At 36.4% G+C, this 19,162-nt stretch overlaps 3 protein-coding genes across 3 annotated transcripts; 2 read left to right on the forward strand and 1 right to left on the reverse strand.

Moving 5' to 3' along the window:
- Positions 1-102: 102 nt before the first annotated feature.
- LOC140785630 (pentatricopeptide repeat-containing protein At4g21190) lies at positions 103-3,306 on the reverse strand. The gene is made up of 6 exons (XM_073133571.1): positions 3,155-3,306; positions 2,664-2,730; positions 1,899-1,997; positions 1,116-1,259; positions 801-1,013; positions 103-728 (listed from the first exon to the last, which is right to left on the reverse strand). The coding sequence occupies exons 1-6, from the start codon at positions 3,289-3,291 to the stop codon at positions 498-500; spliced, it is 891 nt and encodes a 296-aa protein (XP_072989672.1). The 5' UTR covers positions 3,292-3,306; the 3' UTR covers positions 103-497.
- A 2,844-nt stretch (positions 3,307-6,150) lies between these two features.
- LOC140793299 (uncharacterized) lies at positions 6,151-10,134 on the forward strand. The gene is made up of 5 exons (XM_073144700.1): positions 6,151-6,543; positions 6,626-6,699; positions 7,376-7,511; positions 7,857-8,168; positions 9,570-10,134. Exons 1-5 carry the CDS (start codon positions 6,415-6,417, stop codon positions 9,837-9,839), a joined length of 921 nt encoding a protein of 306 aa, XP_073000801.1. The 5' UTR covers positions 6,151-6,414; the 3' UTR covers positions 9,840-10,134.
- A 1,702-nt stretch (positions 10,135-11,836) lies between these two features.
- LOC140790499 (uncharacterized) lies at positions 11,837-18,099 on the forward strand. Its single transcript, XM_073140611.1, has 11 exons — positions 11,837-12,027; positions 12,123-12,336; positions 13,300-13,425; positions 13,509-13,661; positions 13,936-14,065; positions 14,401-14,442; positions 15,777-15,818; positions 15,894-16,127; positions 16,232-16,283; positions 17,191-17,268; positions 17,813-18,099. Exons 1-11 carry the CDS (start codon positions 11,945-11,947, stop codon positions 17,877-17,879), a joined length of 1,221 nt encoding a protein of 406 aa, XP_072996712.1. The 5' UTR covers positions 11,837-11,944; the 3' UTR covers positions 17,880-18,099.
- The last annotated feature ends 1,063 nt before the right edge of the window (positions 18,100-19,162 follow it).

Below are 19,162 nucleotides of genomic sequence, written 5' to 3' on the forward strand. Positions count from 1 at the left end.
TTTCTGCCATCGAAGCTAATATAGCTGATGATTGCCGGTATGCCAATCTGTATGTCAGAATGCTCAAATGAAATAACTAGACAACCAGAGTACATGATCAGATTATTGTTCAAACCATGTATTGATAAGACTTGAAAAAAGGAGCTGCCTCCGTAATCCCATCAACCAATTACAACCATAATTTTCTTATGCACAGCTCTTTGTAAAAGAAGGCAAACAAACGGAAGATTGGATTTGCCAAAGGTTACATGCAACATTAGAGTACAGCATGCCCTACATACCGTCAGTACTTCCGATTAGCGTCAGTGATTCTATTCACTGCCTTCCGATTAGTGTCAGTGATTCTATTCCGATTAGCAGCACTGGATTCATGTTGGCATTTAAGCCCTACAAACCAATCTCTGGTCCTGCTCATTCCGCGATCATCTGTTTGATAATATGAGGTCCCTGGAGTGGACAGCAGCTTAAGAAGGAATGATGATTGGATTTACCTTGATCTATGTACTGTCAATGCTGTCGCAAGCTTCATCTTCTGATTTGTTCCTTGTGTTTACCTTGATTCTAACACGCTTCCCTTTGATGTACCGATATTCCCATGTTGTAGGTGGATACTTCTTGTTCAACTTCTCATATTTGTCCAACATATCTAATTTCTGAAATACATCACCTAGCATCCTAACAATTGATGCATCTGGCCTGATGCCCAGTTCTTCCATGTCAGCGAATACCTACAGGAAACATGGAAGCAATGCAATTAAGTCCTTTAAAGAAGTGACAGTTGAGATATTGTACTCTGATACCTCAAACATCTTCTCATGCATCCCCCGGGCATAATATAATGTGATCATCTTCATAAAGAAAATGCGAGGCAAACTTTCCAAGTACTCTGAGAATATCTTCATCCAAAGTTCCTCCGCCTCTTCAAGCCGTCCATCCTCAGCTAAAGCATTTAACAAAGTGTAATAGCTCCCCATGGTCTTTCCCTGACCTTTGCTGAACATCCACTTAATCACCTATAATATGAATCGCTCATGACCGGAATTATAACAATTCCAATAAAAAGAAATAGAAAACTAACAAGAGCTCAGTTAAGCTAGCCTCTTATTTTGAACTACCTGAATTATTCTTTTCCACTCCTTTTCAGATTCAAGGGTCTTCAGTGCCTTCTTTACCACAATCAAAGGAAATTCTAGCTCCCATGCAATAAATGAATCAAGAGCGCCATAAACTTCTTCCTTGACATTTGATAATCCTTTTATCTGTAAGAGAAGTAATCTAAACATTACTGTTGCAAAATTAAGTGACAACTGAAAAAAGGTGACATTTTCCAATTGCACTATTCAGTAACTCATTTTATATGATGAACTGAGCTGTTAATAGCAAAAGAGAATATTCACTTTCTCTATTGTGCACAGAGATTCAAAACTGAAAAGTTGGTTCTCGCTTGCTCGAGTACTACTATCATAACTGGCTTTGCTGAGTACGTTGATAGCGGTATAACTTTAGTCCCCTTCCTTTTTACTGTTTTATGCTTCTTCTCAAACCTATGTAGGCATAGTGACTATGAATCTCGCTGCATCAGTTCACAAGCACCCTAGTGCTATATAATCATGAGAATATTAGCTAGATATTGTCAAATTAGAGCTTACATGAAATGATAAAGCTGCTCCACCATGATACAGCTGACACATTTGTGATCTAAGTTATTTTGGACTTAAATGCTTGTAGAATTCTCCTATCTCCCGCACAAACAGTACAGGATAAGTCCTCAAATGGAGTATATGGACAAATGATGAATCCCTAATATTGTTGTATGAAATTCCAATGCAGTGAAATCATGCCATTGTTTGGAATAAGAGGATCATTGTTTGAATAGTATTAGTGAAGAAGCATCTCACACAGTCAACTAGCTTCTGTGACTTGGAAACCGTTCCGATTCTATTCTGTGATTTCCACACGCGAGGAAATCTGGGTCTTGGGCCCCTTGCACCACATACCTGACATATATAGCAGCATACTTAAGTATAGATGATTTGAATGCATTCTAATCAGAATATCACGAAGCATCATCAGCAATACATATATATAAGTTAAGCAGACCTAAATAAAGAGACCATACAGTAGGCACATTGACAACTTACTAAATAAAGCATTATCATTTTCATAAATAAATCTAGCTACTCATTACTTCAGTATAGAAATTACTGCCTCTACAGCAGGAATGAGATACATATCTATCATCAGAACATACTACAAATAGAAAGGCCAGTAATAAAAAGGCAGGCAAAAGGCTAAATCGGTACAATGATGCAACAGAGAAAATATCAGTAGTCTGATACATCGACACTAAGCACAGTCTTACATATATACATCTAAGAAAGGATCGAGAAAGAAGGATACAAATAATCTCTTTAGGAACTTTCTGTGCCAAAAAAAAAAAAAAATTGGTCAACATTATAGTTATAGTCAGTATGCTTTATTTTAAAAAAATGCAAAAGGTTAAAGGTTGCCGTCAGTAGGAGCCCAATAGATTAACAAAAAAGAACAAAAATTGAACAATTCAGATTCAGAGTTTCTGGAAACATAAAGAGTGTTGCATCAGAATAAATGACAACTCCCTCTGATGTGTATGAACTATTAAAAAGCCCTCTATAGAAGCTCACCACCATGAGATTTAGCTTTTGAGAGAAAGTTGTCATCATCGGTGAAGTACATCTCAGACTGAGCATCCTGAAAATGTATTGATGTATTTCATTTAACAAGGAAAAAAGGCTAGGGAGAACGAACAGGAAATCATGGCAAACAAAAAGTTATAGAAATGAAAAAAAAATTGTCGTGGTTGGGCTGGTGGCGGCGGCTGTGGGTAGCTACGTGAGGGCGGAGACTGGATGGATAGAAGCTGGGAGTGCAGTGGGGAAGTGATGGTGGATTGCTGCTGGAAGGTTGGAGCTTGGAGAGTGGGCTCGGTCAGCTGGGTTAGGGGTGCGAAGAGAGGGAGGAATTGTGGTTGGGCTCGGCCGGGTTGGGATGGCTGCTGGTAGAGCTAAACGCTGTGAGTGATGAGCTCGGGTATGTGCCGTGGAGGTAGGAGCTGGTGAAGAAGGAAGCTCAGGTAAGAATCACGGAAGAAAAGAAGAGAGAAGGAAGGTCCGGCCTCGGCGAGGTGGTGCGGACTGATGAGGAGGGGCGGAGCCGGTGCCGCTGCTGTTCTTGGTGGGGGCGCTGCCGGATGGATGAAGAAGAAGGTGAGAGAGAGGGAGGGAAGTTAGGGCAATCTTCAGAAATCCTCATTTGGGTGCCACCACACTAGTTAGTGGTTACCAATTACCGGATAGCTAATTGTAGGACCCACGACTTGAGTGATCCAAACCAACAAGTGCGAAAATATATGGTTATATGATTAAACTCAACTAATGCACGACTAGTTTCAATCAAGTGCATAAATAGATTGCATGGAATGAAGATGGACTCAACCAAATCAACTAGACTTCTCCTAAGCCGAGTCATAATAGTCAATCATGCTTTCGTGTAGAAAATCGATCAAATATCTCGGGCTCAAGCTCCCATGTAGCGTTATCGAAGTGTCGATCCAATCACTTTACCAAAATATCTATATGCAATCTTCCATCTCTACGTCGTCTCCTCCTGGCTAGGACCCTCATGGACTCCACTATGCGTATCCCTTCCACCAAGTTAGGCATGTCAACTCTTATGATGAACCATTTCAACTCGCACCCTTGAGACTAAGACATGAAACACCGGATAGATGCCGGAACCCTCAAGTAGCTTTTATTGGACTCAGTCGATCAAGTATGAGAAACCGCCCAAAATATCGGTGCGTTAGTTTTTGGTTACACGTAAGCCTCAAAGTCACATGTCGATAGAGCTGAACACGCACAAATACTAGATCACTGACTGTGAACTCTTTTTTATAATGCCTAAGGAAGGAGATGATGGCAAAATTATCATATATATATATGTATATATATATATATATATATACCTTCACAATGGTAATTTTGTCTATCTGAAAATAAGATATTGTTCACATGGTTGGCACATAAGTTTTAACTCAGAAAAGGCTAACACATGAGTTCAATTGTAGCTTTTCAAAAGTCTAGGAGAGATATTTATATGTTTTTATAGTTCAATGGGCAAAGTTGAGGGAGAAGTTCTACTAGCAAATTAAAGAAGAACAAGAGAGTTAAAACATAAGTTTTAACTCACGAAAGGCTAACACATGAGTAGCTTTTCAAAAGTTTAGGAGGGATATTTATATGTTTCTATGTTCAATGGGCATAGTTGAGGGAGAAGTTCTACTGGCAGATTAAAGAAGAATAAGAGAGGTAGGAGATGGGATGAGAATGGAAGAAGATGGGAAGAAGATAGAGATTCTTCTATGAATAGATAGATAATTTTATAGCTAGAAACCCTAATATTTCCCTCCGACAATAGAGGATAGAAAGGTAATTTTAAGAAATTTGTTAATGACCTAAGGGATTGTAGCTTTTAAAAAATATAGCATTGTACGCTTTTATAGTATAGGGCAAAATAATATCGAGTCAAAAGTACAAGGGGCAAAGTGCATTAAGCCTTTTTAAAGGTAAATTTTGAAGAAATTAAAAAAAGAATAATTTAAGTTTGATATTTGGCAACTTCTCAGAATTGAGAAGATTAAGTGAAATATTAAAATAAGATGTATTTTTGTCCATCTATTAAGGTAGTTAAAATTTTAAAATTATTTTATCCAAATTTTTAACAAAATACATTACGAATCAGATTTGGACCTATCTTAATGTAAAAAAAATTATAAAAATAGTAGCCTCGTGAATTAGAGTTCCAATGATTCTGATTTCATACGAATCTGACGTCGGGATAAAAATTTATAAATGAAAGAGCGGAGGAAGGTCAAAATAGGGCAGAAGAACAAAAAATCTGATATTGCGGCAGAAGATGGAAGGCAAACATCATAAAATAGGGTCGCTGCCGGAGGAAGATGGTTGTTAGGATTTAGGTGCTTGAAGGTGGTCCTAGGGTTACGATCTATTCCTACGAATATAAATGCAATCTAAAAGCTTATAATAAAAGATAAAGATGAAAAAAAACAATTTTGACTGAATTTAAATTCATTCAATGATTATAATTAACACATATCCATTCCTATTTAAAGGAGTAAAGGACCTAGCAGATTGAATCAACATACAAATTATTTAATTTATTTAAAAATTAAAATAATAAGATAAATCTAACTAACTAATTTGATTCGACTTAAACTCAAGTTGTCAAATATTATGGTTTGAGCACTCATGTCAATCTATATGTTATTCTGTTCATCATCAACATAAGCGTCCCTTGAAGGTGTCTTGGGTTTCGGTGATCTCCTCTACAACTTCATTAGAGGAAGCGATGACAATATGGATCTAGCCGAGGTAGAGGAGCATGAGGAGCCCATGGTGGCGAATGCTTCTAATGATGGGAAGCTAGCTTCCATGGGACAAAGAGGCGAAAGAAGGGGAGGTTCTTGGTCTTGAGCTCTAGAATTCTTGAAAAATACTCTCTTTGGAAGTATCGGCAACAATAGGAAGAGAGCGGATAAGGGAGTTAGAGATCCATGATATGCTTGCTAAGTTATAACTTATTATTTTGAGCTAAGTGAAAGCAATATATATAGAGCTGAGTAGAGGCGTTAGTTCTCATAAGCATCTTGATGGTGGTGACAAGAAGGACGAAGGTGAGGGAGAGGGTCGAAGCCTTAAGACCGAAAATTGTGAGCTCCAGCGAGGGAGAGAATTGAAGCCTCACGAGAAGACTGTGAGTAGGATAGTTGTTGAAACGGTGTGAATTCTCATATTTAAAAAAAAAAAAAGGCTAAAGAGTTAGCCGCTTCCACTATTTGAGCAAGTGCTAAGTTCTTTAGTAATATTTTCTTAACTATTCAATAATTATCTAGCAAACTAATTACACGTTGACAGAAAGGGGCATTTGTATAAAAAAAATGTTTTCAAATAGCTAATATAATTTTTGATACCTATTTTTATGTAAATTATATAAATAAATAAAAATATTTAGTATAAAAAATTAACCCATTCAATTTTAAGAGTCCAATACTACTATTATTAAAATTTAAGGATTTTTTTTCTAATGCAAATAGCCGGTAGCAGGCTAGCAGCACAGAGCCACTTGTGCTGGTCATCTATCACAAATTCACGATAGAGAAATCAGTTCAGTTACATAACATCCACGTCATCTCCCTCGATTCCCTCCGCGTGAAGCGAGAGACGGAGAGATCGAAGCAGTCGATCTCAGAACTCCTATCTTTCTTTCGTACTCCAGTAGTAGACTATACTCGTAGTGTACCTATCTCTTTTCTCACTCAAACAGCTCAGAACTTGAGGAGAGAAAGAGAAGAGAGAAATGGAGCGGAGCGTCGCCGTGCGCAATCCCCACACCTCCACCGCCGATCTCCTCACCTGGTCGGAGGCCCCGCCGTCCGACTCATCCCCTGCCGGATCCGCCACCTCTGCCTCCCGCCGGACCCTCAAGGTGTGTTCTTCTCCGGCAGTTTGTTAGGGCTTTCCTTGCTATCGTTCTGATTCTTCGCCATTTTCGCATTCTTGGCTCGCAGCCGGCGGGAGGGATAAGCCCGGTGATGTTTGGAGCCCAGATGAGCAAGGAGGAGGCTGAGAGCCTGAATACGAGGTGAGATCTAGGGGTTTATGTGTCGATCGAGGGGAATTTGGTTGATTTACTAGTAATCTACTGCATTTCTGGGTGGACTCCAAGCTCTTTGCTTTTGATCCCGCTTATTTCTTCATCCGATCCAAAGAATGAAGCTGGTAGTCCGTGAATTTCTTTGAGAAGTTCATATTTGAAATGTGTTTTTGGCTGCTGTTTGCCTGTCACTTTTATATGGTACATTAGGATCTTTTTGTTGTGGTCCATTTTCGATGGATTTCTCAGAAAGTAAGCATAGTTATAGGTAACAAATTATGCTACTTATACTTTATTGTTATAATTGACCTGAAGATTGTTCCTGATCGTGCATATGTACAAGTTAAAGCACGTAGATATAATTAGAATTTTAATGTTCTTTCTACGTAGAAATCTTAATAAAAAGATATTTTACTTAAGAAGTAATTAGTCTGCAACTATAAATGTGAATTGTAGTTATCGTGAAGAGATATTGATGTTTGAGTTGCATCGCTTTGGAACTTTTCCTCCAACTTGTGTTGATATAGTTGCCGATGCCTTACTTGTTCTTGATAAACTTGGCATTTAAATCTGCCAAGAGTTCAAAGGCATGTCTGTGCTTTAGTTGTGAAGTTCAATTGCAAGTAGCTAGTAGCACTCCATAACAGGGTTTACTTACTTCCAGGAAAACTTGCTCTGGCAAGAAGTTAAGAGAGATGACTGGCAGCGGTATCTTTGTAGCTGACAGCGAAAGTGGTGAATCAGAGTCTTCTTCTGCTGTCTCAACTCCTAACAGTAAAACAACATTACGAATGTATCAGGTACTTCCTATGGCTTAAGTACAAACTTGGTTTCCTGATTACATTATATTCTGATAGCAGATGTTTTCCTTTTCTTACTTTTCTGTATAACTTGCAACTTAAACAAAAGTTCTTGTGCTAGTCTATACTTGGTTATGACTATAGATAAATTAATGTGTTGCATTTTTTTTTTCAAGTAGAAGATAGTTTATTGATCAATTGGATCTTCACTTTTTTTTCTTTTACCTAGTGGCACTGTATGCTTCCATCTTCCATTTTTACGAAGGTAGTGGCTGGAGTCCTCGCAGGAAGGACATGAAAGCTAAATGTTGCTTGGCTAAATTAATATTATTTTTTGTTTAACAGCAAGCAGCAAATGCAATCAGCCAGATATCTTTTAGCGCTAATGATAGCGTTTCCCCAAAGAAACCCACCTCACTAACTGAGGTAGCAAAACAGAGGGAGCTAAGTGGGAATCTTGAGAGTGAAGCTGACAGTAAAAATAAGAAGCAGATTTCTGAAGCAAAAAGCAAGGAGCTTAGTGGGCATGACATTTTTGGTCCTCCCCCTGAGGTTCCTGCCAGGCCTTTAGCAGCACGCAATCTGGAGTTAAGAGGCAATCTGAACTTTGTCTTACCCCAGCCAAGGAATATTCACACGTCTGTAAAGGTGTCCAATGTAAGTGAGATAATGCTGAATTATACTTTTTTGTGCATTGTAGTTTAGTTCCTTCGTTATATTATCATGTCACTTCTCGAGCATTGATTAGCTTGATATACATCCTTTACTCCCTTTATGACACTATGCTATGCTAAGACAAAAATTTTCAAGATCTCACATACATATTATGTCGTTGCTTGTGAATCTATTACTTCCCTGAGTGGTAGATGGAACTTCTTTGCAGTATCAGTTTGAATTGGTTTTGTATTAATTGAATAATGAATTTGGCATAGATCTGATGTATCAAAAGTTGACGTGCTTTGTCTATTGTAGCTTGTTTCACAAGACTTTGGCAGATTTTATGTTGACCAAATATTACGACTTTCTTATGCTTGCATATGGAGTTTGTACTCTTAGAATCATGAAATGTCATCTTATTTTGGTTTTTTTTGCATGTATACCCCTCCAGAGTTCGTGTATATACCCTTTCTAAATTTCATATTTGCGCATATATCCTTCAAACCCCATGAATTTTGCTTGGATACCTTTGGGTTACTTTTTGATAAATATAAGTTGAGATCATAATAATCACCCTTAAATGAAAGCAATGTTGGCAATAAAGTAAAAGGGTTTATGCCTTTTTTCCATTAACTTATTGAAATCTTAACATTTAGTTAGGTTGGAGGGGTATCCATGTAAAAAATAAAGGTTTTGAGGAGTATCTATGCAAAAATCAAGTGTTTTGGAGGGGTATACATGCAAATATCAATTTTTGAAAGATATACAATCAAATAAGAGATTTTAGAAGCGTATATATGCACAAAAAAGAAAACCCTTTTCTTTTCAGTGTTTCAGTCACGGAAACAGCTGAAGGTTTCTTCAGGAACAAAGATTTAGACAGGATATGAAGATAAGAAGGCCACATGTACGTTGGATAGATAAACATTGTTATTGCATTTTCTACTTGATTAGTCTGGGGTTTACATGTGCTCGTGCATTCTTGAGTGTTTCGCTGCTTTGTGCATCTCCAAGAAAAATTATAACTTTAGTCCAGTTGAACTACGCATATCTTTAAGTCACATTTTCAAGGTTCCATCATGGACTATTTGGTTTATTTACAGCAGTTCCAATTTCTAATAGCTAATGCAGCACTTGGTCAAAGCACACAGAGATTAAGAGAAAGGAATGGTTACATAATGTTCTCCATATTTCTTTCCTGTCATCTCTAGCTCTTGATATATCTCTGCTCCATTTGAATTAGCATTTGGCTGCAGATTTTTGGAGCCATTCTTCAATGGTGAAATTTTCATCATTACTTGTTTCTCCTTGCTGTTAATAATTTGGGCTTCCAATAATGCTTATGCTTATTTGCATGCTTTTCTTCTAAAATAATTGTAGTTTTGTTAACTGACATTTCAGCCAGCCGGAGGTCCTAGCAATATTACTTTTAGCGAGGAGCCTGTCATTAAAACAACAAAGAAAATTCACAATCAAAAGTTTCAAGAGCTTACAGGAAATGATATTTTCAGAGGCGCAACACCCGGATCAGCCGAGAAACCCCTAAGCGTAGCAAAGCTGAAGGAGATGAGTGGCAGCAACATCTTTGCTGATGGGAAGGCCGCCTCTCGAGATTATTTAGGCGGTGTCCGAAAACCACCCGGCGGGGAGAGCAGTATCTCGCTGGTTTAACCACTCTAACATGCTTGAAGGTGGCACATGCTATTTCACGTGTCTAATTTAAACATCTATATGCTGTCGTATCCGTTTCTTGTTCGTGGGTTTTTAAACTTTGTCTTTAATGTGATGGAGAGTTACTTTTATCCAGTTTGCTCTTGAAATGTCTGGCTCATAACCGATACTCTTTTTTCTGAATCTTTCATTGTAAAATGCTACTGTTATGGTCGTACTCCTTTTCAAATTTAGGACATGGAGTTCATGTTACAGGATTTTATCTAGTTATATAAGTTATGAAGGAGTTAATGTCTCTTGCTAGCCTGCGTGGTAATTTTTGTGTGAAGAATGAGTGCTTCTTTGGTTTGATAAAATGGCAGCTGCAAAATTTTACTGTTATTCCAGCTCTCACCAGAGCAAAGAAAAAAATAATCACGTAGACCAGCGCCGTATCCATTGGGCCATGCATGGACCGGGATGCACCTCCCATCTCATATATATATATATATATATATATATATATAAATGTTATAAAATTTTCCAATAATTTTATCTTAATAATTAATAATATATATTTGCTAAATTTATTAAAGTATATATAAGAAGCGAATCAACTGATTTACATAATCCTTTGACAGCCCCAGAGTGGTCAAACCGTACAACATCATGCAAAAATCTTACAACATTCAAGAACAACACTATGTATGACTAAGGGAATTTCCATACCATCCCTAATTATTAAAATAGGACTTCCATTAGAATTAATAATCTATTCACATGATTTTTACTATTTAAACTACATATTAAAACCCAATCAATTCTCTCGTTTTTATAACAATAAAATACAAGTAAATGAAATAAATATATGAAAGTGTAAATATTTTACTATTAATATTCTTAAGTAAAATAAAATATGTTTCCTATGTGTATAATAATTTTTAGTATCTTTCACTACAAATATTAAAATATATAAAAAAAATTCTATTTTGCATTAGATATAGATATTAAATGTAAAAAGTATATATATCATTAAACCAATATTTAATAAAAATTTAATTTTTTTTGTATTTTAAATTATCTATTATAAAGCATTCACATTTCTCTTTTTTAAATCATAAAAATATATACCATTTTACCCTAACATATAATAAAATATATTAAATCTTTATTATTATTAGATAAAAAAAGTTTTATAATTTTCTATTAGATAAAAAAATAATTAAATTGTTCATTTTATAAGAGAGGAGGTGATAGACACCTAGGTTCCTCCCATCTTAACCTCAAAGCTATTATCTCAATTTTAATCCTAAAATTACTATTTTATAAAATAAGACATCGATATATAACAAGTAGCCAAAAACTGCTATACCTACTAGTACATAAGTATTATAAACACTACTTATGGTTGTCAAGTGGTTCTCATAATTACCTTCTGTCAGGCAATAATAAAATCATCTTATATCTATAGTTAACTTAATTCATCATAACTATCTTTTAAGAAAATTAAAATTAGAGTATTTTTTGGCATTAAAATAAAATATAATAATCTAATAATAAATATTGGCAAAGACATCGACAAAGCTAGTAACGAAGCAACTGTCGTCTTAATTATGTCTTTTCTTTCTATGCTAGCTAGTGACCGAACAACTGACCTCTTAATTGTGTTCTTTTTATATCATATTATATTATATATCTACATTATAATGATATTTTTCTATTCTTCTCATATATTAAATTTCTATATAAAAATTATGCTAGTTTACGATGAAAAATATTGCATGAGCTATCTTGGTTTAAGACTAGGCTGAGTAAATAAGTTATTAGCTGCAAAAGAATTAGTAGTAGAAAACATACTAAAATACAGAAAAAATATTAAAAAATTATTTTCCTTCGAGAGATATTTTAATTTAATTTTCTAATTCTTTGGTTTCTTTTTAACATAAAAACTTATTTAAATCATGAAAAAAAAAATCCTATAGTTTAAGGCCCAGCAAAGACCATGCTAAGACCTCCTTGGGTTTAGTTTTAGATAACTACTAAAATTAAAAGCCTTTGGACTGGAGTCCGCCTTATTTATCAGCTAAGACTCTCTCGGCGGATCGACTGACTCAGTGGAGAAATCCATGGAAGAAGGGGGAAAGAACTCTCGCCCTTCTCTTAAGCGCTCGCTTCCTATATCTGACGATGAATCCGAGCCGCCTCCGGAGTAATCTCTCTTTCTTCATCTCATTCATCCCGTTCTTTCTTATTCCGATTCCTCCTCTAGGGTTTCCTTGTTACCCCATTCCGCGACACTCTCAGGAAGCGGAGACCGAGATTTCCCAAGGGCAAGAAGGTGAAGGATGATGGCGGCGTTGCCGCCGCCGCATTACCCAACGATGGCGACGTCGAGGATCTCGACGGCTTGATTGATCCCCAGCTAGCCGCTAAGGAGCGGGCCAAACGTCGCAAGGGAAGCGCCCGTGCCCAGGACGAGCACCAGATCGATGTCGCCGCGGCTGAAGTCCATTACGAGGTCCCAGCGTTTCTTGCTGTCTATTTTTAATTCCCTTCTTCTCGGTTGTTCTTGTTGTTGGTTGCTTAGGGGTGAGTCGAATTCAGATTATGTATCGTTTTAGATAATGGTAGTAGAAGTTATATGACAAGATGTAGCAAGAAACACCGCATGCATCCAGTCAAGTGATTGATGATACGAGAATAAGCTTCTAGTTAACAGAACAAAGACGATTACATCTGCTAACACCTTCTCAAACCAATCCGGTTCTCGACACATTTTAAAGTATATAGACATTGCGCTGAATTTGATGCGATGTTAATGCAAAGTGGAGAAGAAAAAAACTCACTTTGTGCAATTGAAGGGCTAGGAGGTGGTGTATCTCCTAGAGTCTTCAGCACCTGGACGTAGGTAGAGGAGGTTTACTAGTGAAGTATTATTTGTTGCTTTAGAAGAACACATATGCAAAACTATAGCCAGAAAACAATACTACTGTTCTTTTCATGTATATTTTGGTGGAATTAGCAATAAGTCTTTTTTAATTGAAGAAAAACTGTGTCCTTATTTTCTCTTAATGGTAACCATGATCGTTGTACTGGCAATCCTAATACCTTATATTAGTAACACAACAGTGCAAATCTGTTCTGATGAAGAATAAGGTATTCATATGTTAGTTTTGTCCTGTAATGCAAATTTGTATCCCTTGAGGTACTTTGAAATATTTTCTATCAGTTCATTAGGTTTCCAATATAATGTGCACTTCTGGAAATTTAACATGGAAGTTTCAGTCTTTTTCAGCATTCCTTGTTATCTCTGCATTTTATATTAATTATCTGGTTGACTTTGTTATGAGTTAGCACTTTGTGATTATAGGTTTTTTTGGTTTGTTTCTGTTCAACAAAGTATATCAAAATCAAGAATTAGTACCAGTCCTTTCATTTAATTGGCAAAGCGTAGCGGATAACACGGAATTATTTTTTACAGGATGATACCAACTTTGTTGAAGATGGGATCCGAATAGAACCTTTTAATTTGGAACAAGAGAGAGAAGAAGGTTATTTTGATGCAAATGGAAATTTTGTTGAATATGCTAGTCAAAAGAAAATCAAGGTGCTTTTTGTTTAAATTTGATCTCTTCTATCTTGATTTGCACATTAAGTTCCGATAGCATGCTCTCACTTGCTTATTACTAGGATGCATGGCTGGATAGTGTGGAAGTGGATACGAGGTTTGCAGGAAAAGTTCAGGAGAAAGCAAATACAGAAGTGGATTACCATGACCTTTCTTCAGATGATATTGGGAAAATAAAGAGAAATATAGCAAATATTCTTCAGCCAGGTGAAACGGTATGATTTGGATGGTAGCATTTTGTCCTGTAGGAACCTTAGAGTCTGCTTCACTTCTCTGATAAATAAACTTTTATTAATTCCACCAGATTTGTCTTGTAAAATCAGAGGTTTATGATTTTTTTTTTGTTAAAATTTATTCTCTTGTTAATGGAATGGTAATTATATTTATGTATGTTGATTCCTGAATCAGGATAATGTATGAGGTCGCTGGATGTGGATGAATCTTCAGTGTTCTAAACATGAATTTTTAATCTTTTTTTCTCCTTCTCAGATCATACAAGCTTTGAAAAGGTTAAAAGGAACTTCGACTGACAAGAGAGGAAAGATGTCTGAGGTCACAAAGCATATATTTGATCAACTGACTGAAGATGCCATGAAACTAATGGAGAATGGTGACTACAGTTAAGTATAATTACTTCATTTGAAACTGTTGTTATAATGTTATTGATTACAAATGCGTAAGCAAATGCACGAAATTTTGTGGTTCTCTGGGTGTGGTTGTCTTTCAATGCTCTTAACAGCATTAGATATTCATGGATCATCTAAGTCTCTTGTTGCAATACACATCTTGATGGAAAAGTTTGCAAACATGCTATTCGATATTTCACTTTATTGGAGGCATACTAGATGTGATGTATACAAATATTTTCATCAGGATATCTCTAATTTGCTCTATTCATTTTAGAAGACTACTCTGCTCGACCTATCTTATACTCATCTTTTTCTTGTTGTGTAGATGTTTACCATGAAGAACGGGAGACCTTTGAGCGAGAGGCAGGTTAGTTTGTTGTTTATTTTTAAACTATCTCCAGCTATTTATTTCCTCTTGAATATACAAATCATAATAAGTTTGGAAAAGTTAAGTTTTGTAACGACTTGTTCCTTTGTTATTTTTTTCAGGTTTGACTTTTCCCTTTCTGTTTTTACTGATCTATGTGTAGCTGTGTTTAGTGCAACCGCATTTTATTTCTTTTACTGCTTTTACTGACCATTGATGATGATGATGATGATTGTCATATATTGATGATTTTAGTGTATTTTTCTTTGTTCTACAATTTATATATCAAATGGTATATATTGATATCTAAAAATAAGATCATGACATATTTTAGATAAGATTTAATATGGCATGGCACCTATTCGGCTGGACAAACCTGTGTACTGTGTAGAGTTCTTTTTATCTGCAAATGTCATTTGATACTGGTTCTGCTGTATATATCGCTTTCTATCTTTATACTATATGGCATCAAGGAATATTCTTAGTAATTGTTGGTTAGCAAGTATCTGTTTTTCTTCTACTCAGGGAACTTTTCATCTCGTCATCATATTAAAGTAAATGATTGTCCACTATTGGTCAGTGCCTATTTGTTGGGGGAAATGTTGAGACTGCTATGTGAAGGAAAAATTAAAATGTTCCAAACCAAGTAAAGCTTTATGTGTAGCATATGCCAAACATATGCAGCTATGAGGCTGACAGCAAATGCCATTGGTGAATTCACTTCTTATGAAATTTTAACATTGCACTTGTGCATGTTTACATAGATATATTGTGTCCCCCTGCCTCTTTCACATATCACCATTTTTGCGAAACTGCCATACTTTCTTTTTTATTTTTTCCTTTCCTAGTGACCATGATAAGAACTTCTTTAAAGCTGCACTGGTATCATTCCATTCTTGTTCTAGCTGTTTCTTGATCCCAGATAGCTTTTAAGCTGCTGCACAATCCTTCTTCCTGTTATAATATTCTCTCCATGCTAGCATAATGCTAGTCTTTGAGAAACTTCATGATTCTAATATTTACTTATTTTCCAGACTCTGAGGCTTTCAACGTGGAGTTTATATATTTATTTGGTACCTTATGTGGACAGATATCTATCATTTGCTTGCGACTTTCTTATTGTCAATTTCTTTTTCTTACAAAAGTTAGGAAGCTAAAGTGGCCCACTACATTTACTGCATCTTCTGTAACTTGTATGGTGAATCCATTAAAAAAATTGCCCTAATTTTATTTGCTTTCACAAGAATTCAACACTGTTGGTGGAAGCATATTGTACCGTCCTTAATTAATTTCATAGAGAGTTCTTCTATTATGCTCTTTTTTTTTGTTAACAGAAGGATATGAACGGTTACTTCGTGCACGGGAAGGTGCATCAGGTAGCATGTATGGTTGAAGTTTTGATTCAGAACATATGATCGTTATCTTTTCTAATAATGGAGAGAATGAATCAGACAACTCGTCCATATGGGACATGGGACCTGGACCTTCAGCAGCAAGTATCTCTACATTGCAACTCCAATCTAATGAAGGCGATGAGAAATTTGACATGTTTGGGGAGGATGACGACAATGCTGATGTGAACCTACGGTCAGATACAAATGCTACAGCTTTGGCTTTTACTTCTGGGCAAGTATCTCAATCTACATCCGGAAACATAGGTTTGCCACAGAACTTGGAATCTGGAGGTAAATTTCATCAATATTATAAATTTGTTTGTATGGAAACCCAAAATATTCATATAGTTGTGATGTCCATTTTGGAAAATAATCGTCTTTTCACTATTTTCCAGAATCTACTGATGGAGGATTGGGTTCAGATTATGTGTATGATACGTCATCAGGGTTGGCTTCTATTTTGCTAATCTTTTAGAGTAACTGATATAGATACTTGAATTTAAATGTTGTTTGTTTGGATTGTAATTATTTCTGAAATTGTAAGATTGCATAACTCGGCTATTGCATATAGTATATTCATTTGCGAAGCATATTGAACTGCTGGGTTAGTACATTAGGAGAAATGTAAATAATCATTGTTTCAGTCTCAAGGTTTTCTTTTGATAGACCAATGCCTTGCATGCAAGTTGGCTGGGCTATTGTTTAGGTGAAGTTGCTCAATGGGGTGGAAGTGTCTCTTGAGTGCACATAATATTACCAGGACTATGTAGCTTGATTTTGTGGCTGTGAGAATCTGTGTGCTGTTACAGGTTTTTATCATGAAAAGTGCTTTGGTTTTGGAGTAATTCTCGATAAAGTGATATGTTATGAACAAATCATGCTCTTTCTTTATTCTTTTGTTCATATACATTTTAGTATGTCTTTCTTATGATAGATTAACTATGTTACCGAATTTTTTAGACCTCAATTATGTAATTTGTTGTTCCCAATTGCAATACATCATGCTTCCAAGCATTAATATGCTACTTAAAAACTTATCTTGATGATATTGAACTTGGGAATTATCCATTTGAGATTTTCAAATTTATTTTTGACTGGTCTTTGCGAGTTATGGTCTACTTGATTTTGTAATGCAATTTCTATGAATCTTTGTGCCTATGGTGCAGAATAAATGATCAATCAGGGATAAGTTTTTTCGAAGTGTTGCCTCTGGGTGGTATACACAAGGCCTGCATTTCATTTTTTTGGGAAATTTAATGAGAACCCAAAGTCATGATTTTCTTACAATTCTTAAGCATCTTTTTTGTCCCAGTATCTTTTTTTTCTTTTAACTTGTCTTTTTAATGTTACTCAGGTATTACTATAGCAGCAGTTTGGGGTATTACTATGATCCTGGATCTGGATTTTATTGCTGTGCTTCAACTGGGACGTGGTAATAACATTTACTATTTAATCTAATTTCTGGTGAAGCTGGTTTTGATTTGTAAGTTTCTCCGAGTAATTTTGATAACTTCGATACAAAGAGAAACTACCTTACTGGTGCTGCCGTACTGGAAAGTTGTCTACTGGGATGAAATCATTATTAGTTCAGTGTCCATCTACATTAAAGTTGCTACAAAATGTGGAGGCCATGTACATTCTGGAGAGAGATCTACGAAAAATGTCTACATGTCTGTGTAAACTGGTGGGCGAAGATTAAAATTGCATTTCTAGCATGTGGGACTGCAACTTGGATATTGTGGTTACATGTATATCCACTAAATTATAGCCTACATAGTTGGATTTGAAATCTTTGAGATCCTCATGGCCTAGGTGACTGATAAATTTGGCTATACGATTATATCTTCCAACGAGTAAATCTATGCCTGGAGAACCTTTCCAGCCAAGCTGAAGCTTGTGCTAATGTGGATAATTATTTCATCAGTCAGCAGTTGGCAGTATTTTGTGTATTTACTCGCTGCTGTCTCCTTATGCAGGTATTCATTCGATGAGCAAACCGGGGCATATAATGAAGTCCAAGGTGTCGCATCCTCAGAAAGCTAAAACAGGCAAGGTGGTGGTTCATTGCCCAGAGATGGTGCATCTTTATTTAAATTTTCAATGCTTTTTTGGCCACCCAAGGGAAGAAACATCAGACGAATTTCTGATATTTCTGAAGGAGTTTTGAGAGCTGTGCAGACACAGCACATTACTTGTTCTTTTACCGGTTGATAACTTGTTTTTATAATTAGTGTAAAATATGAGAGCGATTCATTGTACAGTAGTAACGTTTGTTTCTCTCGCAAGTGCTCGGGGAGGTTTTTCGACAGAAAACTGTAGGCATTATTATGAACTTAGGAAATTTTAGATGCATAGGAGGTTTCTTTTTCTTTTTCTTTCTATATTACTGTTTGGGAGATATTTATGTGAAAAATATCCCACTGAAAACAACCCATTTCTAAGGAAGATAATAATCTTAGGCTGTTTTCTTTTAACTTTTTCGAAATCCTCCTTCCAAAACACTTCGATCATTAACCAATAGGTAGGGGTGTCAAGCTTGTCGAGTAGCACAGGCTCGGCTTGATTAGGTTCGGCTTGATTGGAGCTGAGCTGAGCTCGAGCCGCTGAAAGAGGTTCGAAATCAATATTGAGCCGAGCCTGAGCTGAAGTCAGCTCGCGCAGTTTCGGCTCGATTGGCTCGGTATAAAACTAAATTATAAAATCCTAATCTCCAAATTTAAGTCCTCACCTTTCTTCTTCAAGCCGCCACGGTAGTCGTCTCTTTTAAGCTCTGCCTCACCTTTCTTCTCCAAGCCGTCGTCGTTGCGTCGTCCTCCTCCCTTAGCAGTGGTCTCCTCTAAGCTTCGCCTCACCTTCCTTCTTCAAGCCGTCGTCGCCGCGTTGTCCTCCTCCCGTGGCAGTCGTCTCCTCTAAGCTTCACCTCACCTTCCTTCTCTAAGCCGCGGCTGTCGCGTCGAGCTCGATCAGGCTCAGCTCGAGCTCGAGCTCGATCAAACTCGGCTCGTTTACACGCGTACCAATAGGTAAGGGAGGATCTCGTGGAGGTGGGGACAAATTTGCATATCTTTTCTTATTTGCTAATTCTTGTTGGGATGTAAACTAAGCACCTAAAACATATCAGTGACGTAATATTTTTGAATGAAAAAAAAATCTATTGAAAGGGAGTATTTCAGATATTTTATATAATTAAAAGGTTACTGTGTTACAAAAAATAAATGAGAGGCTTAATATATAAATAGACAATAGTGGAGGGATTTAGGTGTAATTATCCATGGAATGAAAAACAAAGAAATTGTCCAAACAAATAGTGGCATTTACATTCACGG

This window comes from Typha latifolia, chromosome 1 (genome assembly GCF_019914945.1).
Source record: "Typha latifolia isolate L0001 chromosome 1, TyphaL0001v2, whole genome shotgun sequence".
Classification (NCBI taxonomy): Eukaryota; Viridiplantae; Streptophyta; class Magnoliopsida; order Poales; family Typhaceae; genus Typha; species Typha latifolia.